This window comes from Pteropus vampyrus, unplaced genomic scaffold (genome assembly GCF_000151845.1).
Source record: "Pteropus vampyrus isolate Shadow unplaced genomic scaffold, Pvam_2.0 Scaffold137, whole genome shotgun sequence".
In the NCBI taxonomy this organism is placed as follows: domain Eukaryota; kingdom Metazoa; phylum Chordata; class Mammalia; order Chiroptera; family Pteropodidae; genus Pteropus; species Pteropus vampyrus.
The window spans coordinates 490343-515360 of record NW_011888918.1 but is presented as its reverse complement, the minus strand read 5'-3'; the positions used below and the strand labels follow the sequence as shown (position 1 = coordinate 515360).

Here is a 25018-nt window from a genome sequence, read left to right as displayed (position 1 = left end):
CTTGTTACAATAAACGTGCTTTTAAGAATTTTAAATCTGAGCTCATCTACTCATCAGATTGCATAAAAAGTTAAAATAGTATGAATTTATACATAATGGACCTGGCTCAGGATGGATGTTCCATTCTTTTTTGATTGACACCTAAGTTCAATGCAGAGGTGAGGGATGCCTTTAACACTGGAAGACAACGCTGACTTAAGCTTTAAAATGTACCAACAGAACGGTCTAAAAAAAACAGTATTTAAAAATCATTTAAAAAAAATTTTTAAGGGACCATTTCCTAGTCAGTCACAACCCATGTGGCTACTTGGGTCTTCTCCTTCGAGTGCCTGTCAGGGTGCACAGGAGTCCCGGCTTCAGATCCAGCCAAACTATTCACTCCTTTGCACAAGGACCCGGGAGACTCCAACAGGATTCAGGAGGCCAAGATGAGCTATCTCCAACACACCAACCCTGGAGCATACCATCTCCTGCAGCTCATTCAGGTTCCCTGGACATGGATCCCCGCCTCTCCTGACCCTGTACCAAGTTGACTTTTGTTCTGGGGACTCATATAAAGTGACCCCACAGGCTTTCTGTTCTTCAAATGAAGTGGGTGGGGAAAGAGACAAATCCTCTGAAACATGTAAGATAAACTTTGCAAATTACCTGAAAAGATCGGACCCTCCTCTGCAGTGTGTCATCTGCAGTCTACTGAATATGCTACACCTTCAGAAAGCTCAGGTTGAGTAATAAACAGCTCAGGGACACACACACACACACACACACACACACACACACACGCGCGCGCGCACACGCACGCACGCACACACACATGCACGCACGAGACAAGCCAGAGAAGAGAGTTAAGCAGTCTGTCCTTCCCCTAAGCCAGCCACACTCCACTTTACAGACCCGCCGCCCCACCCACCCACTCAGAAAGCACCAGAGAAGAACCAGAAGTTGCCTTCCACCTCAAGCCATGCACCCTTAAACCTGCTCTTGTGCCCGGTGGAGGGTGTCAGACAAGCTGTCTGTGCAATGCCCAGGTTGGTGATGACTGGAGCATCCACCTGTGAGCTACCAGATGGAGAAAAGGATGGCCTATCTGTTCAGAGTAATACTGTTTCCAAATTTTTACAAAAGACAGGAAAAATCTGGATTTCCTTTTTAAAGTAGACCCCGATATTGATGTGGCTGGTGCTGGTGTGTGCTGTCCTTTTACCCCACTGGCAGGCACATTCACAGACACTCATGTGGGATCAACAATGCCATATATTAGCATATCCAAAGTGCCTTAAGAATATATTTCCTCTCATTATTGAAGTGATGATGCCACCAGAGAGTCAGGTGCTGTCTGCCCAGCTGAGAAGAGCAAGATGCTTAATAACCAGGAGCCCAGCCCAAGCCCCAGGACCTCTCTCAACCTTCTTTTTGCACTGCATTTAAGAAACATTCACAGAGTAGCAGCTGGTAGGCCTAATAACAAAACCAACAAGAATGTTCTCAAAAGATTTAACACAAGAGACAGAAAAGGTTCTGGAAGTGGCCCCATGCCTGTTACTACAAATGACCCTGGCCGTGAAGTTGGCCTCCCTTGGCAGCAAGCTGATGGGATCATTGCTCACTCATAGCTAAACATTCAGTCATCCGACCCAGATCCAAGCAAGATTTCCATAAGCGAAGGAATGGACCTCCTAAACCTTAGGGGAGAGGCTGTAAAACAAAAAAGAATTTTAAATATCCATGATGACATCCATGTTTAAAGGAATCAGGTCCTTTGCTTGCCTGCTTCAACTTCTAAAAGAGCTATAATTCAGCTGAAAGACTCTCAAATTAGGCATGTCATACACATACAAAAAAAACAAAATTTCTCTAAATGTTCCACTATTGTGCTTAGGATATTAAATTATGCAACTTTATCACAGGACTTCTATTCCTTAATTTACTGGAAAGAATTTAAAATACTAAAATTACAACCTATGATAGTCTTACGATTCATATGTCCAGATTCTTAAAGGCTTGACAAGATCTACCTTTCACCGTATTTGATAGCTGATGTCCTGATGCTATCAAAGTTGAAAGTGTTCCATAACATGAAAGCATTTGATAAAGTCTCCCAACTCAACCTGACAAAAAGAAAAAAAGATTTTTGAAAAATTATAGAAAAAAAGTGTTTACAAAGCTAATGTAAATGGACGGAAATGCAACTCACTCTTCTCTCTTGAAAACACCATTTCACATTCAGTGCTCATGAAAACTCACCCTGTGTGTGCCAAGTCTCAAGCAAGCCTGAAGAAACAGCCTATATGTGTTCTTATAGCTTCTTCCTGAATTCAAACGACTCCACCTTTTACAGGTAGTCCTGTGTGTGTATGTGTGTTTTCCCATTTTGTTGTTTGGGGCTTTTTTAAAGCATACACTAAAATAATATTTTCTCCTATCTATTACACTAAACTGGGGAAACTGACTTCTCTGTTACTTGGTCAGTTCAGCCCCTGGGACCCTTAGAACCTATCAAAATTACAAACTATCCACTATACAGATGGAATTACCAACACAGAGTTTAAGAAATGGACAAACTGTGTGCCCTGGGTAGATGGCTGCTGTGCATGTGTGCACACACACACATTAAGTGCTCATGAAGCAATTTAAAGTACTTATCAGTAAAAACACTATGTTAATAGACGTTAGGAACAGGTAAACTTTACAGTGATCCATGCAAAAATATTCCTAAACTTCTTATAAAATAAAATGTGGAAAAAAATTATAAAGAGTAGTTACTATAAAAAATAAGGTTACCAAAGGCTCAGGGGTCAGGTGTCCCACTCACCAACCAAAGCTGAATGCCAAACCAGAGCTACAGTCCTGACCTAGCAGCCAGAGGCATAAGTAGAGCAGGGTCCCATCCCCAACTAAAGTCCACAGAACTTGAAACAATGGGGTGGAAAAGGGGAAAACACATCCCTACCCTGCCTGACAGACTGCTGAGAGGGAACAAACCCTCTCCCCTTACCCCCTCTGAAAACAACTCTGAGAACAACTCACTCCCATCAACACAAGTTGGGCACATTTAGGCAAAAAAAAAAAAAAAAAAAAAAAAAGATCCTCGATTTCTTATGTACAATATTCATATTTTAAACACAAAATCCTTTCCATAATAAATCTTCGCAGGCACATGCATTCTGATGCTGCCCGGCACTTTCCTGTCCAGAACCTGCTTTGTGCTGAGTGGCCTTGTCTGCGAGAAGAGATGGCAAAAGAAGCTCCCAGGCAACAGGCACCAGCCTTTCCCTCGCATCGCCTCCACACCTGTCTCCAGAGAGTCTGAGATGATTAAGTCCCCATCAGGTAGACAGGCCCAAATACAGCTGTGGCCCTGACTCGCTACAGCAAGCAATCAATTCCAAATCAGGTTTTGTTCCCTTTTAGTAGTTCTTAACTATACAACTTCCTTCAGAACAGAGCTGAAATATTTGCCCTTCTTTGTAGGGGTAAGAACAGCAATGCCTATATATGTTTTTAGCTGACTCAAACATTTCTTAGAAAAGAAAAGGAATGATTTTCTAAGCTAAATCAAGGAGAGGCCAATACCTCCTCCAAGAGTAGCTGTTTCTCTTTCACATATCTTCCATCCCAAAGAAATTCAATTCTACACAGGTTTTTCCAATAAAGACATAGAACACAGCATCTCTACTCGTAAGAGATTTGTAATGAAAATTTAGATAGCAATTCAGAAAAAAACTGCTTTGCTTAATAGACAATCTGCCTCTTGCCCCTAAATGTACTAGCCACAGAATTCAAATCTTTCACGATAATCTTTAAGAATGTCCACATCACACTGACTCCACAAGCCTAAATGGACAGACAGGGATGCCCATTAACCTGGCAGCACCCAAAGCAGCTGTTGCCCTCCCCACACTCTCCCTGACCCTGCAACTCCCTCCCAGTGCAGTCAGTGCAATAGAAACCGACGGTTAAAAACTTACCGACGGTTAAAAACTTGAATTTCGTGTTTCCAGCTGGCAACTCACATCAACTCCAAAAGGCTGAAGAAGCACTTAAGAGATTCTAGATGCTCGATGAAGAAATTCACTTTAACACTTACAATTTTAAGACTGCATACATTACAACACTGCATTAGTGATACAAGTTGTAAAATACTTTTCCATTCCTTTGGATTTTGCATATGATGGTTTTTGCATCAGTCAGTGCAGGTAGTTTGAGCAAGCTTTGTTTTTGTGTTTTTTTAAACATGCATTCAACTAGATATGATTTCAGAATACATTAATACTCTCTCTTTATCATTACAGGTAGCTAAAAAATTGCCAGGCAGCCCCCAAAGAGGATTTGCTTTAGGACCAACCCAGAGTCTGCTGGAGACTTATGGTGCTGAGATGTGCTGGGCTGGGCTGCAGTAGTGTTTAGCTAAGTGTCGAGAGCATTAAGAAGAAAAGTCCTGGTTGGAGGCACGAGGCCTGCAGCACCAGCTGTGGAATATCCATGATGTGACTGCACAGCTCCATCCTCAAACCTGGGTGGGGGGAGAAAGACACACAGTCAGACAGGGCTCCTCTGGCACAGCTGCTCTGAAAAGGAGGAGGATGAAATCCACAAGTTGAGGAGGATGAAATCCACAAGAACCAGAAAGGGCAGCAGAAAGAAAAGCCACTATTCCTGAATCCTCTGGACCTCACAGAGACGTCCAGTTACATCCAGAATGTTATTTCCTGCAGGAGGCGGGTACATGAAATCAATCGTACAGTGTACACAGCAAGTATACAAACAATATAAACAAAAATTTGAACACTGCACTGCCTTTGGATCAATAGGTAGCATTTTTCTCATTAGTGCTTAAATTGTGGTAGATTTGCCATTCTCAAGAGTCAACCCAGGCTTCACCAGTCACTTACATTTGCAGGGTGATCACCACTGAGGGGGCACGTAGCTGTAGGTGGGTGTTCCTGGAGCCCGATATGTGGGCACAGTGACTGGGTGGGGGGTGACAGGAGTTGGGGAGTGGGCGGTCAGCAGGGTACCTGGAAGAAAGAGCAGCATGTCTCAGTGGCAGGCAGCATTGCCCACACACAAGGCTGGGCCTATACTGCTGCACAGCTCCATGTTGCCTGACAAGGAGGGAGGTATACAAAAAGAGGGGTTGAGCCTTGGCCTCAAGTGTTGTCAGAACTCTGACTGATAACAGCTCAAAGTGTATAAACACCAAGCTCATACTGATAATATATTTGTAGACGCCTTTGTGCCTCCCCTTCATAGAAGCATACGCCATTATTTTTGCAGATCAGATGATAAATAAAATTTTTAAAAATTATTATTCAGCCTTGGGAAAGCAGAAAATTTATAATATGCTACAACATGTATAAACATTGAGGACATTATGCTAGGTGAAAAAAAGCCAGTCACAAAAAGAAAAATACTATGTTTCCACTTATATGAGGTACCTAAAGTAGTCAAACTGATAGACACACAAGGTAGAATGGTGGTGGCCAGGGGCTGAAGCGGGCAGGGGAAAAGGGGAGTTGTTGTTTAATGGGTACAGTGCTTCAGTTTTTCAAGAAGAAAAAATTCTGAAGATCTGTTTCACCACATTGTGAATATACTAAACACTACTGAACTGTACACTTAAAAATGGTTAATAAGATAATAAATGGGAGAGAGAGATGGAGGGAGATTTCAAACTACATAAGCTTCTGAGTATATTAAGATAAAACGTATTTTCCCCTATAATTAAAGTCAGTAACTATCTGAGTCCAATTATAAGCAAGAATACCTCAAACCTAAGAGATGCCCCATATCTTGCATCTCTTCACTCTCCTGTCTCCTTGCCCACATCCACCCCAGGGCTGGTCTCCCCTCCTTCCACATGCCCATGTAGTTTCTACTTGTGGCACAATCTCTTTTGCCTTCAAAGAGAAGTATGGGAAACCTAAAGAAAATAGAGACTGAGCAGAAACATGCAGGGTATCCTAAAACACTTTTCTCTCTGGCACAATTTCCTTACATTGAAGTAAAGTCTAGAAAAACAAAGAGAGAAAGATATTTTTCTTACAAAGTCCCAGCCACGAGCAACCAAGGGCATTGTGTGTACCTGGTCTCCTGCCACAGGCAACCCACATGCCCCTAGGAGGGAACCTAATCCCTGGGCATGACATCGGGCCCTCAGAGATGCAAAGGTTTTGTGGAGATGTGCCCATCCTAGCCAGGGCTCTCATTTCTCCGTGGTTCACTTTCCTGACCTAGGAGAAGACTTGGGAAATAAAGTCGATGAATGACAAAAAATTTCTACAAGCAGCTGGGATCTCTATTAACACAGGTTAGCTTTACTAGATTCATGTAAACATCTCCATTCAGACAAGTTGGCCTACAAAGGGAGCCCATACTAAGGGCAATTACAAAGAGGGCCTGCCCCCACAGAACACAAAGAACCCCTTCTGCTCAAGCTTTACATGCTCACTGTGGCAATATGGTCACTCCTCATTCCTACTGCCAAACAGCTAAGCTCACCAACAAAGTGATCTCATCAAATTCAGAGAGTGCTGTCCAGTCATGTTCTATGGAGAGGGTACCTGGTTCATGGTTTGTTACTCTAAACTCAACTGAAAAGAGCAGAGGAAAAGGAGGGAGGTTACAGAAAAAAATAATATGCTGTCCCTTCCCAAAAGAATCCTATGTCCTTCCACACAACTCTAGACATGAAAAACCATAGCCAAGAATTGAAATATTAGTGAGCTCTCCCTTCCCAGCTCTCATGCTACCACAGAACAGGCACCCCAGGGTCAACTCACCTGCTGACATGGCCATAGTGGTCCCAGCCACCATGCCCATGGTGACCCCATTGCCTCTCGGTGGAGGGATGGGAGCAGGGTACACCGTCGCTGGCATGCCGTTGGGCTGCACCACCGTGGTGTGGTGGATGACGTGAGGGGGTGCTGCATACAGGGGCTGTGTGTAGTATGTGCCTTGCTGTGGGGAAGAAGAGAGACACTGCAGCAAGATACCATACCCAGTGGGTCAGAGCCCAAATGGAATCGACCCTTCCACATACACAGTGCCCAAGAGCACCATAAAGAGCTTTACAGTGCGACCCAGGCCTACCTGTGCATATGGGCTCTGCTGGGGGTAGGCACTTCGCACGGGATATACGGCAGTCTGGTAGGGGTTGGGAGAGGAGGAGTATGGTGGCACCGCCCCGCTGGTAGGGGAACAGGATACTTTGTAAGGTGTGCCAGGAGTGTAACCTGAAACAAAGAAGTCCAATGGTTTTAACGCAAACCCACATTTGCCCAAGTGCAGGGGAGCAACCAAGTGTGCAATGAGGGGTGAAGCAGCTTTCCAGCCCTGACCATTGTCAAGACCTGCTATCACTGTGGCCCCACCCATCCTCTACTAAGATCTGACTTAATTTCTCAGACTTTATGTGCAAGGATGTGAGTGTAGCGTGAGAGTCCTTTAAGAAAGAGAAAAAAAAGAAAGCAAAGGAAAAAGTTCTACTAAGAGTACACTCACACAGAAACAGAAAAAATACCTATCCTGTTGGAATATAAATTGGTATGAAATTCCTGGGGCACACTTTGGCATTAAAAGTATGTCTCTTAATCCCACAATTCTACTTCTAGAAGCTTGTTTTAAAGAAATAACCATGGCAGTGATGTCAGCAGCCCTTTGTCTCTCCCCTTCAATCTACAACAAATAAAACATCCATGACTCAATAAGGGCTCTTCGCCCAACACACCAGGACACCTGAGAGAACCACACATCCGTACAGCTGAAGATGGATGGATCGGAACACACAGAGGAAGTGGAACTGGGGAAACAGTAGAGGTATAGCCCGTTACCCTGGTCTCTCCAGCTCCAATCCCAGCAGCACCCATGCCTCTTGCCACCCCTCTAAGGCAGTGGTGTACATGACTTCAGCCTCTCTACTGCGGTAGTGTCCACAACCTTGGCTCCCTCTACTCTCCATCCTCTCATCCCATCTTGGCAGTAGTGCCCACGGCCTGGGCAACTCTCTATGTAGTGGATGTACCAACCATCTTGGTGACGCTGGGGGGTGACCCCAGGGACACCAGCAACAGTGATACCAAAGTCACAAACGGCAACAACAAATGCATCAGGGGGCTCCTCTGGTGCGGGGTGGAAAGTTCTGGTTCTCAAATACAGCCAGAGGCAACTCAGTAAGAGAAACCAAAAACATGTGCTATAGCACCACCTACTGGAAAACAAAAGAAAGGCCTGTAATTACCAATCTGTTGAACTCTTAGAATTAAAGTAACCAACAAAATTATACCAATAAAAGAAAAGTATTTGCTATTTCAAAGGCACCCACTTGTAGAGGCACAACCCATCAAACACTATGAAAAACCATGGTAACATGGTAGCACAAAAAGAAAATAATCCTCCAAAAACTACACTTAAATAACAGGAGATTGTGATCTAACTGATAGAGAATTCAAAATATCCATCATGAAGAACCTCAAAAGAGCTCCAAGAAAACTCAGAAAAGGAGTTCAACAAGCTCAGGACAGAGAAGTACTTTAACAAAGAATCAAACAAATTCTGGAGCTGAAAACTCAATGAGATGCAGGATGCATTAGACTGCATTGGAAATAGAGTAGATCACATGGAAGAGAGACAGCTGGAAGACAGAAATCTAGAAATGGGTTAAGCAGAGGAGGAGAACAATTTTTTTTTTAAGTAAAGAAACTCTACAAGAACTATCCAACTCCATTAGAAATGGCAACGTAAAGATAATGGGTATTCTAGAAAGAGAAGAGAAAAAGAAGGAGAAGGGAGCAGAGAGCTTATTTAAAGAAATAATAGATGAGAACTTTCCAAATGTACAAATCCACAAAACTAAGAGGACACCTAATTATCTCAATGCAAAAATACCTTCTCCACATTAAAAGACACATTAAGACTGTCAAAAGTCAATGATAAAGAAGGAATTTTAAAGGCAGCCAGGGAATACACTCATCAGGCTAACAGCTGATTTCTCTACATAAACCCCACAGGCCAGGAGAGTGAAATGACATATTCAAAATAGTGAAAAATAAAAACTATCCAGCAAAGTTATCCTTCAGATATGAAGGAGAAATAAAGGCTTTTCCCGAAAAACAAAAGCTGAGGGAGTTCACCACTACCAGACCTGCCTTGCAAGAAATGCTGAAAAGGAGCTCTTCTACCTGAAATGATAAAGCAAAAGTATATAAAACATTAAAATGATAAATAGAGTAAGACATCTGCAACTCTATAGGAGAATAGTTTGTTAGATAATTACAGCATGAAAGTTAAAGGGAAACAAAAAGCATTAAAAATACTACAGCTACTTCAATTTGGTAACAAATAATATAAAAAAGGATACTTTGTGATAATAGCATAAAAGGAGGAAGAAAAGAACAGAACTCTGCACAGGCAAACGAAAATAGATACTATCAGCAGAAAAAGAACTATTTTAGCTACAAGACGTATTATATAAACTGCATGGTAACCATAAAACAAAAATCTAGAGCAAAGAGATAAAATATTAAAAAGAAAAAAAAAGAAACTGAGAAAAACATTATAGAAAACCACCAAACTAAAATGGTAGACAAAAACACAAGAGATGGAATAACCAGAAAATAAAAGAAAAAATAGCAGTACTAAGTACTTATGACTCCATAATCACCCTAAATGCAAATGGAGTGAATTCACCAATCAAAAGACGAAGAGCAGCTGGATAATTTAAAAAACAAAACCCAACTCATCTTAGATCTACAGACTAACACAAGCAAAGTGAAGGGGTGGATGACGATACTCCAAGCAAATGATAGCCAAAGAAATCAGATGTAGTTATCAGACAGTGTTATCTCAATTTAAAAAAGCAAGTGTAGCAATACTTAAATCAGACAAAATAGAACTGAAGCCAAAAAAGATATCAAGAAACAAAGATGAGCATATATAATGATCAAAGGGACACTCCAAAAAGACATGTTATATATATACCAAAACATATAAAACAATTAACAGAATTAAATTGACAGAAACACAGTAACAGGGAACTTAAATATCCCACTAACACCGAAGAATAGATCAGACAAAAAGTCAAAAAAGAAACATCAACCTTAACTGACACATTTAACCAGATAGACTTAATAGCTATATACAGGAAATTCCACCAAAACCAACAAACAGAATACATATTCTTCTTAAGTGCACATGGAACATTTTCAAAAACAGACTATATGTCAGGGGGAAAAAATAAGTCTTAATAAATTTAAGATGGAAATAAAATCAAGAATTTTTTTTGACCACAACAGTATGAAGGTAGACATCAACAAGAAGAAAACTGAAAAAAATCACAAATATGTGGAGATTAAACAACATGCTACTGAAAAACTGTTGAGTCAGTGAAGAAATCAAAGGAGATATCAAAAAATACATGGAGACAAATAAAAACAAAAACACGACACACCAAAGTCTATGCAACAAAACCAGTGATTTCTTCTTAAAACCAGTATTAAGAAGAAAGTTTATAGTAATACAGGCCTACCTCAAGAAACAAGATATCCCAAATAAACAACCTAATCTTAAAACTAAAAGAACTACAAAAAGAAAAACAAAATAAAGCCCAAATTCAGTAGAAAGAAGGAAATAATAAAATCAGAGTGGTCTATGGCCATGCTACCATGAACAAGCCGGATCCCATCTGATCTCGGAAGCTAAGCAGGGTCAGGCCTTGGTTAGTACTTGGATGAGAGACCACCTAGGAAGACCAAGTGCTGGTAGGCATTAAAAAATTAAAAAATAAGGGATTGTAAGCTGACAAGGTCCTTGCAATCTGTGAGGTCAACCAAAGGTTGCCTTGCCTTAAAAAAAAAAAAAAAAAATCAGAGTGGAAATAAATGAAATAGACTAAAAAAAAAGGTCAATGAAACTAAGAGCTGGTTCTTTGAAAAGATATATAAAATTGACAAACTTTTAGCTAGACAAGGAAGAGAGACGGCTCAATAAAATCGGAAACAAAAAAAGTTACAATGGATACCATAAATACAAAGTTACAATGGATACCATAAATACAAAGAATCTTAAGAGACTACTATAAACAGCCATAGCTAACAAATTGGATAATCCGAAAAGAGACTGAAATAGTAATCAAACAGTCCAAGACCAGATGGTCTCACTGGTGAATTCTACCAAACTTTCAATACCTATCCTTCTCAAACTCTACCAAAAAGTTGAAGAAGAAGGAACACTTCCTAAATTCCTAACTCACCTTATGAGGCCAACATTTCCTTGACACCGAAAACATATCTCGCTCGCGCGCATGCGCGCTTGCGCGCGCGCTCGCGCTCTCGCTCTCTCTCTCTCTCTCTCTCTCTCTCTCTCTCTCACACACACACACACACACACTCACACTCTACTCTGATGAACATAGATGCAAAAATACATAACAAAATATTAGCAAACTAAATACAATATAATAAATGAATCATATACCATGGTCAAGTGAGATTTAATTCCAGGGATGCAAGAACAGTTCAATTTTCACAAATCAATGTGATATACCACATTAACAAAACAAAGGATAAAAATCATTATCTCAACAGATGCAGAAAGAGCATTTCACAAGAGTCAACATCCATTCATGATTTTTAAAAATTCTCAGTAATAGGTATAGAAGGAAAGTACTTCAACATAATAAAGGCTATATGTGACAAAACCACAACTAGCATTATACTTGACAATAAAAAACGGAAATCTTTTCTTCTAAGATCACCACCAAGACAATGATGTCCACTCTAGTCACTTTTACTAGTAGTCCTAGGCAGAGCAATTAGGCAAGAAAATAAATAAATAAAAGGCATCCAAATTGTAAAGGTCACTACTTGTGGATGACATAATTTTGTATACAGAAAACCTTAAAGACCTTACCAAATAACTATTAGAAATAATAAAGTAAAATTGCAGAGTACAAAATCAATATACAAAAATTGTGGCATTTCTATACACTAACTACAAACTATCAGGAAGAGAAATTAAGAAAACAATGCCTTTACAATCGCAACAAAAAGAATAAAATATCTAGGAATAAATTTCATCTAAGAGGTGAAAGACCACCTGTACAATAAAGACACTGAAGGAAACTGAAGATGACACAAAGAAATGGAAAGACAGGCTATGTTGATGGACTGGAAAATATAATACTGTAAAAATGTCTATATTACATGAAGCAATCTATTGATTCAAAGCAATCGCTATCAAAATCCCAATGGCATTTTTCACAGAAATAGAACAAAAAAATCTTCAAATTTGTGTAGAATTACAAAAGACCCTGATTATCCAAAGCAAAGCAATCCTGAGAGAAAAGAACAAAGCTAGAGGTATCACATTCCCTGATTTCAAACTATACTACAAAACTATAGTAATCAAAAGAACATGGTGTGGACATAAAAAAAAAAAAAAGACACACAGAACAGACCAACTGAACAGAACTGAGAGGCCAGAAATAAACCCACACATACAAGAACAACTAATTTATGACAAAGAAGCTAAGAACATACAGTGGAAAAAGGATAGTCTCTTGAAAAAACTAAAGTCACTTGAAAAAGAATGAAACTAGATTAATTACCTTACACTATACACAAAAGTTAATTCAAAAATGGACTGAAGACTTGAATGTGAGATCTGAAACCACTAAATACATAAAAGAAAATGTAGGCGCTAAGCTCCTTCGCATTGGCCTCAGTGATGTTTTCATGGATTTGACTCCAACAGCAAGGGAAACAAAAACAAATAGGACTATATCAAACTAAAAAAATTATGCACAGCCAAAGACCCCGCCAATCAAATAAAAAGGCAACTTACCGAATGGAAAAAAATACTTGCAAGTCATACTTCCAATCTGGAGTTAATATCCAAGATAGATAAAGAACTCATACAACTCAACAACAACAACAAAAAACCCTGAATAAAAAATGGGCAGATTTTTTTTCCCCCAAAGAAGACATACAGATGGCCAACAGGTACATGAAAAGATGTTCAACATCACCAATTATTAGGGAAATGCATATCAAAACCATAATGAGATATTACCTCACACCTGTTAAAATGGTTATTATCAAAAAGACAATAAATAACTAATGTTGGAGAGGATATGGAGAAAAGGGAACCTTCATACACTGTTGGTGAGACTGTAAATTGGTATAGCCACTATGGAAAACAGTACAGAAGTTCCTCCCAAAATTAAGAATACAACTACCATTTGATTCAACTATTATATTTCTGGGTATTTATCTAAAGATTACAAAATCACTAATTCGAAAACATATATGCACCCCTATGTTCCCAGCAACATTATATACAATGGCCAACATATGGAAACAATTTAAGTGTCCATCAACGGATGAATAAAGATGTGGTGTATACACACACATGTGCGCACATTCATATATATACAATGTAATATTACTATGCCATAAAAAAGATGAAACTCTGCCATTTGAGAAAACACAGATGAACCTTGAGGGTATTATGCTTATCGAAATAAGTCAGACAGAGAAAGACAAATACCATATGATTTTACTCATATATGGAATATAAAACCACCACCACCCCCAAACACACACAAGAAAAACAAACTCATAAATACAGACAACAGATTGGTGGTTATCAGAGGGGAAGGGTAAAATGGATAAAGGGAGTCAACTGTACAGTGAAGGATGGACACTAGACCTTTCTTTGGTGGTGAGCATGGTGTAATGTATACAGATGTCAAATTATAATGCTGTACACCTAAAACTTATAAAATGTTATAAAAAATGTTACCTCAATTAAAAAAAAAAAAGCATGGATTTGATCAAAGGCTCACCTCTAAACATGCTTAACAGTGTTATTACAGCAAAGCAAAAGGAGAAACTTGTCAAACACCAGAGCTTAGGTAAAAAGACTTCTGGGTTAAGACAGCAGGTTGAACACATACATGTTTGTCCTCACCCAAAATTTAATATAATATAATTATATTAAAGCATATTAATACAAAAAAAAAACATAAAGCCATACAGATCAAGAATGGAAGAGAAGACAACATTTTGGAATCTAAAGAATTTATAACCTAAAAAGCAGAAGTGGAAAAGTCCTTTAGCAGTCTCCAAAAAGCTGCAATCTCAGCTGGCAAAGAAAATCAGTGGTGTCAAGAAGAAGCCTGACACTAGAAAAGCCCCTTCTCCAGCACCTAGAAACTGTTAGCACTTGTTTCCAGGAGTTGATGAAGGGCTATGATCTGGAAGAGTGGCTGAGAGTCTATCTGGTAAGCAGTAAGGTATTTGGCTCCCCTTTCTGAACAGAGAATAGTTTATTCTCCTGGGAGGGTGAGAGAGTATCTCTATACTACTATGTTCATAGCAGCTTTATTCACAATGACCAAATGTCCAGCAAACTGTGGTACATCCTCACAGAATAATCCTAAAAAAAAAAAAAAAAAATTATATGAAAAAGAAACCAGACATAAGAATACATGCTGAGTCCACTGATCAGAAATTCTGGGAAAGATCTATCTAATCTATAGTGATAGAAAACCAGTTAGCACTTCCCAGGGGCCAAAGGGCATGAGGAAATCTTTCAGGGCGGGTAAAGTAACTTGACTGTGGTGCTGTTACCCATCAGTATACATCTGCCTAAACACACCAAACTATACACTTAAAAGGATAACTTTTCATATTTGTAAATTATACCTCAATAAAACTGCTTTCTAAAATCTCTGAGACACCATTCCTCATTCCCCAGAACAGCTGGCATAGTAGAGTGCGCACACGCAGTCCATGAGAGTGTCAGACAATACAACTTATAATAGAGCTACAAATATACTTCACAGAGAACCCAGAAATTCACTCTTAGGTATTGTCCCTAGAAAAATAAAACATATATCCACAGTAGGACCTGTAATAATGTTCACCAATCTTATTCACAGTAACCAAAAAACAGGAAATAATCCAAATGTTCAACAGGAGAAGAGATAAATTATGATACATCTATATAAACACTACATGGAATCGAAAGGAAAACTCAGAAGTGGAGAATGATCTGGTGAAGGTAAAAGGAGAGCTTCTGGAGAGAACTGGGCAAATGGCACAGATGATAGAAGTTTCATTCATCTCCTCTTGCAACCACACAAAGTTCAGGCTGAAACACAGAACAAACAGAAAGCAGAGTCGCCTGAGGGTCTCGATGAACAGAAGCATTACAACTAGGGAGAGAAATAATCAACCTGCAACCATTGGAGGTAGGATAGGGTGAAGACGCGAGGCTGCCTGGTCCCAAGCGACAGAGTGGGACAGAGGCTGCGGCAGCAACAAATGCCTCTTAAAGGGGTCGTTTCTGCAAGCACACTTTCATGGTAACGAACCTGCTTGTTCTGAGCACCAGTACTGGGTCGGCTGCATGGGGGTAACCAAGGACTTATAGGGGTACACTGAGTTAACAGAGTGAGGGCTGGAGGTGAGGCTCTTCCTGGCAGAAGTGCTGTGGTATCCATTGTTCCCTGTTGAGCCGCCCCACTCCCAGTGCATGGACACAGTGCAGTCATAGGTGAGACATCATCAAACTGGATAAGAGAGGTCACATCGCCCAGAGGATTCCCTGAAACTCTACCTCCCCCAACTCCTGGCCCCACCCAAGCCACATCCAGCTGTGTTCTTGGGGAGTCCAGTGCCACTTTCTGAGCAATGCCAAGACTCACACTGGTGGCAGCTGATCTGTTTCAGGCGTGGCTTCTTAAAGCAACTATAAGCATAGCATCTGTGGATTGCTTGCTGTCTCTTCTTAGCAGGTGGCCCCAGAGTGGCACAGACTGGAGCTAAACTTGGCCTGCAGTTGAATCCTTCTCAGGACCATGCCACTGGACACCCACCATACAAAGCCACGCTAATAAAACTGAGAGACTTAGGAGCTTTAATTAGTACATAGAAAGAGACACAGAAAGGCAGCCAAAATGGGAAGACGAAGAAGCAGAAACCATGTGAGAGAAGAGAACAGAGATCAAGGAAAAATGAAGTCAAGCAATCTAACAGATGCAGAGTTCAAAACATGAAGATGGTTATAAAGATGTTCAATGAAACTAAGGGAAGTGTAGATGAATTCAGTGAGAACTTTAACCAAGAAATAAAAAACATAAAATTGGAAATGGACATTATAAAAGGGAACCGGTCAGAAATGAAGAACAAATTATCTGAGATGAAGAGTATATTAGAGGGAATCAATAGAGTAGATGAAGAAGATCTAAACACCGATATAGAGGACAGGGAAGCCAAGGACATCCAACCAAAATGGCAAGAAAAAAGTAACCAAGAATAAAAATGTAAGGAGACTATGGGACAAAATGAAGGGTAACAACATCCCTGTCATAAGGGTGCCTGAAGAGGGAGAACAAGTAGTTGAATATATATTTGAAGTAATAATGATGGAAAACTTCCCTAACACGGTGAAGGAAATAGACATACAACCCCAGGAAGCTCAGAAAGTCCCAAGAAAGAGGAACCCAAAGTGGCCCACACCAAGACACATCATAATTTAAATGCCAAAGGTTAAATACAAGAATCTTAAAAGCAGCAAGAGAAAAACAATTAGTTAGCTACAAGGGAGCTCCCATAAGACTGGTAGCTGATTTCTCAAAAGAAACTTTGCAGGACAGAAGGCACAAAATATTCAAAGTGTTGAAAACCTGAGATCTACAACCAGGAATACTTTATCCTGCCAAGCTATCATTTAGAGTCAAAGGACACATAAAGAGCTTCCCAGACAAAAATTAGCTAAAAGAATTCATCAACACCAAGCCAGTATTACAGAAAATATTGGAGGAACTTCCTTAAGAAGAAAAAACATATATCAAAATCACGAATGAAGAATAGTAATAACTACATATTTATCAACAAGTAAAAACAAGACCCCTACATATGCTGCCGACAAGAGACTCACTTCAGATTAAAAGGGAGGGGATGGAAAAAGATATTGTCTTGATGCACCTAGAGAATATTATGCTGAATGAAGTAAGTCAGATAAAGACAAATACCACATGATTTCACCTATATGTGGAATCTAAAGGAGAAAATAAACAACAACAAAAATGGAAACAAAGTCCTAGAATATTTTGAGGGCTACTAGATAGGAAGGGAGCTTGGGGGGACGGTGAAAAAGGGCAAAGAGATTAAGAAGTACAAATGGATAGACACAAAACAGTCATGGAGATACAAAATGTAGCATAAGGAAAGTAGTTAACAATGTTGTAAAAAATATGTAAGTGGGGAGAGGGGCACTAGATTTAGTAGGCTGACCACTTTATGAGTTATACAGATCTCTAATAACTACGCTGTACAACTGAAACAATTATATTATTGTACACCAACTAAAATTGAAAAAACTCATTGAATTATACAATGTAAATATGAGCAACTAATTGTCAATTATACTTCAATAAAGCTAGGAGGGGAGGAACACTTCTGAGATGATGAAAGTACTTGGTATTTTGTTTCAGGTGGTGATTACATGAGTATGTATAACTGTCAAAATTCATCCAACTGAATATTTATATGTGGATGTTTATGCATAAATTATAGCTCAAGTGGAAAAAATGAACTGAATATAAAAAATTAAATTAAGAAAAATTTAAATTGCATTATTTAAATTTAAAATGCCCCTCTCTCTAGCTACTCATCTCCCAGGCTTTAAGAGGGATAAAAAAGGAAAGTGATGGTATCGTGGGTATATGTTAAAACTCATCAATTTGAAACTTTAAATATGTGCATTTTCTTGTATGCCAAATATAGCACATTACAGCCATAAAAAATTTTAATTATAAAGGCAAAGGTAATGTGAAAGCCATCAATTTCTAACCACACACTTGACATTCTCAGGAGAAGGCTCAGTGACAGCTGCTATTTTGGCTTCCTCAAATAGATTTTCCTGTTCTTCTCATTTTTCTTTTGACTCAGTTTCTCATACACAATCATCTAAATAACTGGCTAGATCAGATGAGGAGTTGAGATGCTAGTGCAAGATGGGCACACTGTAACCAGTCATGGTGATGGAAGCATGGCACCAAAGCAGAGTAGCTATTCACCACCACATGCCATGACTAAGGTCAGTCTCTGACACAGAGCTGATCAGGGAAGGTCCAGTCCTCTTGACAAGTTACTGACTTCAAGGGAATATAACAAGAAAACAGACCACCAATAGAGCAGTACTGACACAACACAGTCTTAGCCAGCAAAATCAGGAGTCAAGTTTTCTCAAGGAAAGGAAACTTGTGGATGAAGTAGGCTCTGTCTGGAAAGCTCCCTCTTTCTCAAGTCACACCCCTCCTTCACTTCTCATAACTTTGCAGTAGTGGCACCACTGAGTAACTCATAGAAGGACAAAACCAAATGTGGTCCCCACTTATTAGCTTAACCTGTTACTTTCTACTGGCCTTAATTAAGAAATCCTCCCAGCAGTCATTAAACTCACACCTAATCAAACTGTTATCAATTTTTTATAAAACTTTCATATAAGAAAAATATTCATAGAACTGCCCACGGTTATGTAATATTTTGAGAAGAAATGCTACAATAAAAACTTGAGAATCACATTTAGAATTTCTAGTGCTACCAATTTTCATATGGTTAAAAAGAACAAACCAACAAGGACTCCTTTATTCATTGTTTAGAAAAAACTTTAATATTTAATTTAAAAATTTCATGACGGAGATGAGACAACTGGAAATGTGAATACTGCTTATAAAATCAACAGCATTTAAAAATTACTATTATTTTTTAGGTGTGACAATGATATATGTCTTAAAATTTACCTTTTAAAGATATCAGGGTTTGGAGAAACATGGCGAAGTGAGAAACATCCCAGATCTCTCCTCTTGAAAAAAAACAATAAGCTGAACATATAAACTCAACAATAAAAAAACCCAATCTACACACAAGAACGTCTGAGCGTGGGATCTGCGCATAAGAGCCACCGTAAGTCAGAACTACGGGTGTCTGGCGGTGGACTGGGAGAAATAAAGATGCTGCCTCTCATAGCTGCTGGAACTACCTGTAGAAGGACGGGGAGGAGAGAAGGTGCTGCAAGTTCCCTGAACAGCCCTGCTTGGGAAAGTTAAGAGGTCCACGCCGGCGGCGGCAGGGCCTAGTCATCAGGGCAGAAAGCAGAGAAGCGAGACGGCAGAAAAACAACAGTTGATTTTTACCAGCTGTAACTGCAAAACCAGGGCTAAGCTGCAGCCTCCAACTCCCAACCCAAAGGGTCGCTCCTCCCATACCCTCTGAGATAAAACACTGCAGAGACCCAGGGGAATCTGAGCAAATGCTACCAAAACTGTTGCTAACACTGACAGACTGAAACTGAGGGTAGCGAGCGTGATTAAATATCTATAAGAAAATAAAAAGGCACTATTAAGGTTTTATGTAAAGCAGGGATCCAAGAGGCCTAGATGCTACCTACTGGAAAACAACAAAAAAAAAGCACCTTCTTTACAGCAGGCTAAAGAGAGACCTTTACAATAATAAATCTTTCTGGAAAAAAAAGCAGAATATACTTCCATTAATGTCCAGGTGGAGAAATAGTCCATTAAACACCATGAACAATGAAGGTGACAAAGCATCTCAGAAAGAAAGAGGAAAATCTCCAGAAAATAAGCTTACAGACATAGAAATATGCAACTTAAATGACAGAGAATTCAGGATGGTACTTCTGAAAACCTCAGTGAGCTCCAAAACGAGTCATGTCAACAATTTCAAGAATTAAAAAAACACCAAGATGAGCAGAACAAGGAGACTGAAACCCTCAAACAGAACAGAATAGATCTTCTGGAGATAAAAAAAAAAAAAACCACACTGCAAGAGGTGAAAAATGAAATAGCAAGCCTGAGAAATAGAGTCGAACAAATAGAGAAAAGGATATCGAAGACAGAAATCTAGAAATAAATCAGAAGGAAGAAGAGATAAAGTGAAGATTGGAAAATAATGAAAGAAATTCAAGAACTAGCTGATACCAACAGTAGAAGAAACATAAGAATAATGGGCATTATCAAAGGCAAGGAAAAGGACCAGGGACGAGAAAGAATTTTCAGACAAATAGTTGATGAGGATTTCTCAAATCTAAGGAATGAGCTGGAGCTTGGAATCAAAAAGTCAATAGAACATCCAATTATCTCACCCCAAAAAGACCTTCACCAAAACACACTGTATTAAAATTATCAAATATCAATGACAAAAACAGAATTCTCAGGGCAGCCAGAAAGAAGAAAATGGTAACTAATAAAGGAAAACCCCTTAGATTATCTTTGGACTTCTCAGCACAATCCTTACGAGCTAGAAAGGAATGGAATCAAATATTTAAACTATTAACTGAAAGAAACTACCAGCCTAGAATTATGTATTCAGCTAAGCTTTCCTTTACATATGAAGGAGAAATTAAGACTTTTCCATACATACAAAAATTGAGGGAATTCTCCACTACAAGGCCTGCACTCAGGAAATACTGAAAGGAGTCAACTCACCTAAAACAAAATGATGGAAAAAAAAAAACATAATTCGGAGTAAGGTGACTAGCAGGCAAATAGAAGCAGAGGAGTGTAACCCTTAATAGGGAGGGCATTATAAGCTTAAGAAGAGAATTGCCATAGCAAGGTAGTAATGAACGTTCAGCATACATAGGGACAAAGTGAGATAACAATGACTGAAAAGGAGGAGATTCAAATATCCAAATTTGCAAAGGGAAATGGAGATAAGGCACGCACAGAAGAGAGTGGATGGCTGTGTGTGTGTGTGTGTGTGTGTGTGTGTGTGTGTGTGTGTGTGTATAACTATCCTTTACATATTCGTAATGGTAACCACGCGCATAAGATTCAGAAATAAAGTATATAACATAAAAGAACCAGAGAGAAAACCCACAAAAGCCAACCAAAATAACACAGAAACACGAGGACAAGGAGGCAATGAAACACCGAGCTACCAGAAAGCAAAAGATAAAATGGCTGTAAAAAAGACCTCATATTTCAATAATCAATGTAAATGGACTGAACTCACCAATAAAAAGGCACAGAGTAAGAGAATGGATCAATAAACAAAACCCAACCATATGTTGCCTCCAGGAGACACATCTCAGCTCCAAAGACAAATAAAGACTCAGAGTGAAAGGGTAAAATATGACATTTCAAGCAAACAGCATTCAGAGAAAAGCGGGAGTAGTGGTTCAAATATCAGGTGAAATAGATTTCAAAATAAAAAAGGTAAAGAAAGATACTGAGGGATACTTCATAATGATAAAGGGAATCATGCACCAAGAAGACATAACACTTATTAATATCTATGCTCCCAATCAGGGAGCCGTGAAATATGTAAAGCAATTACTAATAGAACTAATAAAGGGAGAAACAGAACAGAACACTATCTTAGTAGGGGACCTAAATATCCCACTGTCAGATATGGACAGATCATCCAAACAGAAAATCAATAAAGAAATAACAATCTTAAATGACACATTAGACCAACTGGACATAACTGACATATACAGAGCCTTCCGTCTCAAAACAGCTGCTTATACATTCTTCTCTAGTGCACATGGAACATTCTCAAAATCGACCACATACTGGGACAGAGATAGCCTCAAAAAATATGAGAGGGTTGAAATCGTATCAATCATATTCTCTGATCATAATGCTTTGAAACTAGAGATCAACTGCAAAAATAAATCGGGAAGGACCACAAATGCATGGAGATTAAACAGCATGCTACTGAAGAATAACTGGGTCAGAGAAGAAATAAAAAGAGAGATCAAGAGATACAGAAAAACGAATGATAATGATAGTACAACATATCAAAGTTTTGGGATACAGCTAAAGCAATCATAAGAGGAAAGTTCATATCATTACAAGCCTATCTCCAAAAACAAGAATGAGCCCAAACAACCTAATGTTCCATCTTAAAAACAAGAAAAGGAAGAAAAGAAGCCTAAAGTCAGCAGAAGGAAAGAAATAATAAAATTAGAGCAGAAATAAATGAAATAGAAAACAAAAAACGACAACAAAAAATGCAACGAAGAGCTGGTTCTTTGAGAAGCTTAATAAAATTGACAAACCCCTGGCTAGACTCACTAAAGAAAAAAGAGAAAGGACAAAAATAAACAAATTTCATCAGGAATGAAAGAGGGGAGATTACAACTGATATCACAGAAATACAAAGGATCATACAAGAATACTATGAAAAAGTATATAACACCAAATTTAATCACCTAGAAGAAATGGAACCAGTACTTAGAAAAATACAGTCTTCTCAGTCTGAATCAAGAAGAACTGGAAAATCTAAATAGACCGATCAGCAGTATGGAAATTGAAACAATCGTCAAAAACCTACCAAAAAGTAAAAGTCCAGAACCGGATGGCTTCACCAGTGAATTCTACCAAATATTCAAAAAAGATTTAATACCTATTCTCCTCAAACTCTTCCAAAAATTTGAAGAGGAGGCAATACTTCCCAACTCATTTTATGAGTCCAATATTACCCTGATACCAAAACCTGGTAAAGATAACACAAAAAAAGAAAAATACAGACCAATATCTCTCATGAACACAAATGCAAAAATCCTAAATAAGATACTAGCAAACCGAATACAGCAACACATTAAAAAGATTATACACCACTATAAGTGGGCTTCATCCCAAAGGCACAGGGATGGTTCAACATACGCTAATCAATTAATGTGATACACCATATAAACAAATTAAAAAATAAGAATGATATGGTCATATCAATAGATGCAGAAATAGTCTTCAACAAGATAAAACATCCATTTATGATGAAAACACTTAACAAAATTGGTATAGAAGGAATTTACCTTAACATAATAAAGGCCATATATGACAAGCCCTCAGCCAACATTATACTTAATGGTGAAAAACTAAAAACCTTCCCTCGAAGATCAGGAACAAGACAAGGCTGTACATTATCACCACTGTTATTCGATATAATATTGGAGGTCCTAGTGAGTGCAATCGGACAAGAGAAAGATATAAAAGACATCCAAATAGGAAATGAAGAAGTCAAACTGTCACTATTTGTGAATGACATGATTCTCTATATAGAAACCTAAAGGCTCCACAGACTACTAGAAACAATAAGCAAATACAGTGAAGTCTCAGGACACAAAATCAATGTTCAAAAATCCAAAGCGTTCCTATACTCTAATAACTAAGTATCAGAAAAAGAAGTGGAAAAAATAATTCCTGTTGCAACTGCAACAAAAAGAATAAAATACCTAGGAATAAATCTAATGAAACATGTGAAGGACCTATATAATGAAAACTATAAGACCCTATTGAAAGAAATCGAAGAAGATACAAAGAAATGGAAAGATATTCTGTGTTCTTGGATTGGAAGAATCAACAAAGTCAAAATGACTATATTACCTAAGGCATTATACAGATTTGTTGCAATTCCTATCAAAATCCCATCAGCATTTTTTAAAGAAATAGAACAAAAAAAATCATCAGATTTGTATGGAAGCACAGAAGAACCCATACTGCCAAAGCTATCCTGAGAACAAAGAATGAGGCTGGAGGTATCACTTGGTCCAACTTCAAATTATACTACAAAGTGACAAGTAATCAAAATGGCATGGTATTGGCAGCAAAACAGACACATGGACAAGTGGAACAGAATCAAGAGTCCAGAAATAAACTCATAATTATATGGGCAAACAATTTTCAACAAAAACTCCAAAAATATACAATGAAGAAAGGAAAGTCTCTTCAATAAGTGGTGCTGGGATAATGAGAAAGCCACCTGTAAAAGCATGAAACTAGACTGTTGTCTATCACCACACACCAAAATTAACTCTAAATGCATTAAGGACCTGAATATAAGACCTGAAACAGTAAAGTGCACAGAAGAAAACATAGGAGCTAATAAACTCAAGGACCCTGGACTTAAAAAGGATTTTATGAATTTGACCTCAGGGGCAAGGGAAGTAAGTGCAAAAATAAAGGAATGGGACTACATCAAACTATAAAGCTTCTGCTCAGCAAAAGAAATCGTCAACAAGGTAAAGAGACAACCATCTGAATGGGAAAATATATTTGCAAGCGACACCTCCAAAAAGGGCCTAATATCCAAAATATACAAAGAACTCATACAACTCGATAAAAACAAAACAAAAAAACGATCCAATCAAAAAATCGGCAGAGGATCTGAACAGACATTTCTCTCTAGAGGACAAATGGCCAACAAATATATGAAAAGCTGCTCAACATTGCTTGCTTTTAGGGAAATGCAATGAGATGCCATCTTTCACCTATTAGAATGGCTATAATCAACAGAACAAGTAATAACATGTTGGAGAGGATGTGAAGAAATAGGAACCCTCATACACTGCTGGTAGGACTGCAAACTGGAACAGCCACTATGGAAAACAGTATGGAGGTTCCTCAAAAAAATAAGAATTGATCTATCGTATGATCCAGCAATCCTGCTACTGGATATTTACCCCAAAGACTTGAAAACTCATATCCAAAAAGATATTTGCACACCGATGTTCACAGCAGCATTATTCACAGTAGCCAGGTCATGGTAGCAACCAAAGTGTCCTACAATAGATGACTGGCTAAAGAAGCTGTGGTACATATATATATACAGTGGAATATTTCTCAATCATAAGAAGAGATGAAATACTGCCATTTGCAACAATGTGGATGGATCTCGAGATAATCATGTTAAGTGAAATAAGCCAGACAGAAAAAAGTTGAAAATCACATGATATCATTTATATGTGGGCTATAAACTTAAAAGCAACAAATAAAGAGGAAAATCAAACATGGACAATGGACTAGTGGTTACCAGAAGGGAGGGGGGATGTGAGAGGAGGAAAAAATAAATAAAATGTTAAATAAATAAATAAATAAAATAGAAAAACTAAAATTAAAATTAAAAAACAAATGGCCATCAGCAGGAAGGCTTGGATCTTCAGCAATCTGATCTGAAAGAATAGCTAGCTGGCAGCTAGGCAT

The 25018-nt window shown here is 38.7% G+C and overlaps 1 protein-coding gene and 1 pseudogene across 4 annotated transcripts in view; one reads left to right on the top strand and one right to left on the bottom strand.

Annotated features, from left to right (window-relative positions):
- Positions 1–3671: 3671 nt before the first annotated feature.
- FAM168B (family with sequence similarity 168 member B) overlaps positions 3672–25018 on the bottom strand; it is a 57487-nt gene continuing 36140 nt past the window's right edge. For all 4 annotated transcript variants that reach the window (XM_011367736.2, XM_011367735.2, XM_011367737.2 and 1 more), the window contains exons 4-7: positions 7093–7235; positions 6783–6960; positions 4893–5018; positions 3672–4513 (exon numbers count right to left, since the gene is read on the bottom strand). In XM_011367736.2, the coding sequence (XP_011366038.1) occupies positions 4906–5018; positions 6783–6960; positions 7093–7235 (434 nt within the window). In that variant the 3' untranslated portion in view covers positions 3672–4513; positions 4893–4905. The remainder of the gene's footprint in view (positions 4514–4892; positions 5019–6782; positions 6961–7092; positions 7236–25018) is intronic.
- LOC111744600 lies at positions 10645–10763 on the top strand (annotated as a pseudogene).